The sequence below is a fragment of the Apteryx rowi genome, unplaced genomic scaffold, assembly GCF_003343035.1.
Source record: "Apteryx rowi isolate R43461 unplaced genomic scaffold, aptRow1 scaffold_1289, whole genome shotgun sequence".
NCBI lineage: Eukaryota > Metazoa > Chordata > Aves > Apterygiformes > Apterygidae > Apteryx > Apteryx rowi.
Window position 1 is genome coordinate 53,646 of NW_020447518.1, and position 4,509 is coordinate 58,154.

Consider the following 4,509-nt stretch of genomic DNA (forward strand, 5'->3'; position numbering starts at 1 on the left):
CGCCCGCTCCCTTGCCCTCAGGCTCCGGCCCGCCCGCCGCGGCGCCGCCCCACCGGGTCCGTCCCGCCGGGGACCCCCGAGCGGCGCCGCTGCGGGCCCGGCGGGGCCTTCCGGCAGCCCCCGCGGCCTCGGATTTGCATGGCTCCGCCCCCGGAGCGGGGCTCTCCTCAGCGGCCCCGCCCCTCGTGTTGGCCGCTCCGCCCCCTCCCAGATCAGCCCGTTTGGTCAGGCTTACATTTACTTAGCATTTCTCAGCTTCTTTTAGGCTTTTAGTACCGTTTTTACACCACGAGATGCGCAAATAGGTTTAAAACACCGCGTAACTCAGGGAAAGAACAGAGTCTTGGGGCAGCTATGCGGTACGAACTGAGTAATTTCCCTGATCCTGGGAGGAAACAGGCATACCTGGCGCGGCTTCACTTCGCGGTGCTAATCTGCTCTGCCTCATATCGTCTGCTCTCAGCGCAGCCGGCACTTTAGGATCGGCCTTGTAGCGCGATGTGAGCGCCTCTCTGTTTCTTAATCTCTTTTAGCTCGAGCCTCCCATGATTTTTAATCAGATCAATCTGCAGGTTAAGGTACTAACTGCTGCTTTTAAAAGAAATACCTCACAGAGGCTCCTAGCCTGTCAGAGAAAGGGCGGGCAGGCAGATGAGAAGAGACCGAGGGAACCGCAAGGCTGCAGCGCCGCCTCACCACAGCGCCGCGACCCCTCTTCCCGCCGATTTCCCAACGGTCGCCGGGGGGGGGGACAGGGGGCGCTCGCGCCTTCCCCCCACACTGCGCCTGCGCGCCCCCTCTTCCCGCCAATTGCGGGGGGGGGGGGCGCCGCGGGCGCCTGCGCGTGTCGCCTCGCGCCCTCCCCTCCCACTGCGCCTGCGCGCCGCCTTTCCCGCTCCCTCCCTCACCGCTCCCTAGCGTCGGTCCCCAGGACGGCGCATGCGCACGGGGAAAGGCCGTAGTGCGCACGCGCTCCTCTGTCTCCCAGCATGCCCCGGGGCGGAGACCTATTTAAGTGCGCAGGGGGGGCTGCTTCGGCCATTTTCTTGTTGTTGCTGTATGGGGAGGGTGAGCGTGTCCGGGCGTTGCCTGCTCCTGGGGCTGTTCGGGGGTCGCTCTGCGCGGAACGAGCCGTTCCTAGCGGCCGTTTCCTTTTCTCCTGAGGTGGTACTAGGGTGGTCCGGGTCGCATGGTGGATTGAGCAGTGGCTGGGGGCTAGCGGCCGCCATTTTGTGCCCTTGTCTGCACCCCGCGCTGCGCTTTCCCTCAGGGAGGTGCCTCTTCCCTGCCGGGGAGGGATCGGCATCGGCATTGGTGGGGCTTCGTGCCTTTGTGTTGTGCAGCCCTGTGGGGAAGGGCTGGGCCCCAGCTCTGAGGGGGGGGTGGGGCTGCGGCGTGGGGGGCTGTTCTGTGATGAGTCTACTCACAGACCTGAACTGACTGCTGTGTGAAGACCCTTGGTGTCTCTGAGAAGAGCAGGCCTGCCCCAGCCTTGTTCCCTTGCTGGGAAGAGTCTGTTGTTCTGACCCACAGCTTGCGAAAAGGGTGCTGTGTGTACTTGTTCTGGGTGTCTAATGTTGTCGTTCTTTGCTCTGCAGGTTTTCAGACGTCTAAGGGGAAGCTCTGCCAGAGGTGAGTTGTTTCTCTGCTTTGGAGAGCCTGGATGCTGTTTCTCCTGGTGGTGAAATTGTGAACTAAACATGCCATTGCTGCTCTTCCTGGCTGTGGAGTCCTTGTGTTCTCAGCGTAGGTGGGATAGCCCTTGTGCTGCTAGGTTGGGCTGAGGTGCTGCAAAGATGAAACCACTGAACTCTCTCTTTCTGATGGTTAAGTGTAGAAACCCTGAATGAGATTCTGAGTGGCACTGATTTCCAGGTCTGAGCTGGACCCTTAGACAAAGAGCACGTGTGTAGGGTGCGACCTTGGGCTGGGCTGTGGGGTAGGTTGCTCTCAAAGTGTGAAATACAGCTGAGCGACTGATTCTGTCTTTTAAGGTGTGGAACTGGTCAGCCATGTGTATCCGTGGTTCCTTTGCAGGTGAGCACCCGAGCTTTCTTCCACTTTGTGACAAAACAGATGAGACCTTCGAGGGTAGGAGGATGGGATTTTCCTCCGAGTAGGAACAGGAATTGTCACAGCCTCCTTCCCACATAGAGAAGGCAGAGCGAACTTGGGCTGGAGGAGAGCTTGCCCAAGCCCCTGTCCTCATGGGGAGGGTGCGTGGGGTTGCCTTGTACTGATGCTCTTGAAAGCTGACTGCTGGCTTGGTAGTGGAGGAGCAGGATCTTGCTAGAGGCTCCCGGGGCACAGCTGCTCCCTTGCTGTTCAGTGATGAATCCAAACAGACAAGCATATGGCTGAGCGTTGGTGATGCCAGCTCTTCTCCTGAGAACCGTGGAGCACAGGCGCTCTTGCAGGGAGCGGGTCGGGCAGGGCTTCGGGCAGAAGGATTATAATTAATATTCACCATCTCTTTCAGTGTTGTGCTCAGAGTCTCTGGGAGTGGCCTGGGTGTCTCCCTCTGCAGGTGGGTAAAGGGGAAGGGCTGGTCTGCACTCAATCCTGGTGTCCCTGTTAGTCCTTCTTGTGCCAGGTGATCTCACCATGCCTCTCTGAAACCTGAGCTCTGAAGAAAGCTATTTAAAGAATATTTTAGAGCTCTTGAGTGTTTCAGAGCTTCGGTGGTGGCAGGCGCTCAGCCTGGGTGGGTTCTGTGCTCTGGGGCCCGTCTCACTGGCTCTCTCCTCTCCTCAGGTTGATGCCTCCGGAGCAGGCGGTGCTGCCCCAGGTAAGCGAGCAGCTCTGGGGAGGGGGCGGCCCGGGTGGGCGCGGAGCGGTCTGAAGGGATGACACCGCGAGCTGGACGACATGAGTCTCATGGCAGGTCTGAGTTACCAAAGCCCTGATCGGACTGCGGTGGCCCAGCCCTGCGGCTGTGCGCTGATGCTGCCCTTGCTGACCTCTCCCTTCCTTCCGCAGCCCCGTCGCCGGCAGCATGAGGAAACGGTGAGTTCCCCAAATTAGCCTTGTTTAATTTGTGACCAGTCCCAGCCTGTGCCCTGATGAGGAAAACCTCATGTGTCTTACTGCCTGTCCTGGCACCAGAACCTGCAAAGGTTGAACCCACTGGTGCCGGCAGCCAGAGAGGAGGATGGCTCGTTCTGAGGAACTGTCTGAGGGATGTGGGCCTGGACTGGGCAGTTCCGGCCCCAAACGGCTCCTGTGGGAGCTGAGGCCTGAATGGGTGGTGACGTGCGCTTTTTCCTTCCAGGAGCCTGAAGCTGCGCTCGGACTGCTGCCAGCCTGATCCCAGCTGCGTGGGTGAGTCTCCCCGGCTTGTGTCCAGTCCCGGGAGCGGGTGGGGGGCCAGGCCTGCGGCAGTGCGGGGGGCTTAGGCCGGGTGCGGCTGCCTGCCCCTGCTGCTGTGATGAATCAACTCTGGAATCTCGTTCGGCTGAAGGCTGATGTTGAGGATTCGGACTCTGATGCTCCGCTGGGGAACAGGCGTCGCTTCAGTGCGGTAGCCGCTGCTCTTTGGGAGCATCTGAGGTTGGGGTGACCCGAATTCCTGCTTTTCTCTTCCTGCAGGATGAAAGCTGTTGGCTGGGGGCGTCCAGCAAAGCTCCGAGCAGCCTGGAGCAGCTGTGCTGGATGGTGTTTGATGGAGGTATGCACTCTGGGCGCTGGCAGTGCTGAGGGAAGGGGGTTGCAGGGAGGGGGGAGTGCCTCAGCCTGGGATCACCTTCTCTGTGGTAGCAGGCGACTCCCCAGTTCAAGCTGCTTCCTGCAGTTTTGGTGATGAGGTGAACTAGCTCACTTTGACCTGCGTGAAAACACCCGAACAGCTGAAAAACTGCGGGGCTGGCGGGAGCGAGGGGGGAGCGGCAGCAGCAGGGCAGCACTGATGGCTCTGTGCTCTCTCCGCAGGTGGCTGGAGGGGCCGGGCAGCAGCAGCCGGTGAGTAGGGGCGCGGGATGGCGCTGGGTCCCGCTGCTCCAGCCGAGGATGAGACGATACCGCCCCAGTCTGATGCCCGTGACTGAGTGGTTCCCCCTGAGGCCCATGGAGCGGGGTGGCGGCAGGGGGACTTCTTCCATGGAGGGTAACGGCTGCCTCATCTGCCCGCAGGGCTGAGTCCAGGGGGAAACGTGGATGCACATCCTGGTGCTGGAGCCCCCCCAGAGCTCGTCCAGGCCCTGCTCACCTTCACCATTCCCAGGCTCGCTGAGCTGCTGGAGAAGAGCTGCCTCCCTTGCGCGTGCCCTCTCTTTGTGTGAATAAAAACACTTTCTTTGGTACTCTGGTCTTGTCTGACTCGCTCTCGCTGGGGGGGGGGAACTGGGGGTGAATTCCCTGTTGTCTGGGATAAACAGGATGTGCTCCGGCTGATGTGCCCGTGGGGATGGGCTGAAGGAGGCTCCCTCCGGGGGAGTGCGGGGGGAAACAAGCCCTGGAGGGGGTAAAACCGCCCCTGCTGTCCCAGCCGCGTCTGCCTCCCCCCGGCTGCGG

The 4,509-nt window shown here is 60.9% G+C and overlaps 1 protein-coding gene and 5 non-coding genes across 6 annotated transcripts in view; all 6 read left to right on the forward strand.

Annotated features, from left to right (window-relative positions):
• The first annotated feature begins 1,788 nt into the window (after positions 1–1,788).
• Positions 1,789–1,863, forward strand: LOC112961139. The gene has a single exon (XR_003251938.1). It is a non-coding gene; the product is annotated as a small nucleolar RNA SNORD26 (small nucleolar RNA).
• Positions 1,864–2,323: 460 nt separating this feature from the next.
• On the forward strand, positions 2,324–2,393 carry LOC112961137. The gene has a single exon (XR_003251937.1). It is a non-coding gene; the product is annotated as a small nucleolar RNA SNORD27 (small nucleolar RNA).
• A 664-nt stretch (positions 2,394–3,057) lies between these two features.
• LOC112961135 lies at positions 3,058–3,182 on the forward strand. The gene has a single exon (XR_003251936.1). It is a non-coding gene; the product is annotated as a small nucleolar RNA SNORD22 (small nucleolar RNA).
• A 238-nt stretch (positions 3,183–3,420) lies between these two features.
• LOC112961140 lies at positions 3,421–3,491 on the forward strand. The gene has a single exon (XR_003251939.1). It is a non-coding gene; the product is annotated as a small nucleolar RNA SNORD30 (small nucleolar RNA).
• The window catches only part of STX5 (syntaxin 5), a 7,415-nt gene continuing 6,333 nt past the window's right edge, over positions 3,428–4,509 (forward strand). Inside the window, exons 1-2 of the mRNA XM_026055995.1 lie at positions 3,428–3,520; positions 3,928–3,957. Of these exons, the coding sequence (XP_025911780.1) occupies positions 3,428–3,520; positions 3,928–3,957 (123 nt within the window). The remainder of the gene's footprint in view (positions 3,521–3,927; positions 3,958–4,509) is intronic.
• LOC112961134 lies at positions 3,996–4,063 on the forward strand. The gene has a single exon (XR_003251935.1). It is a non-coding gene; the product is annotated as a small nucleolar RNA SNORD31 (small nucleolar RNA).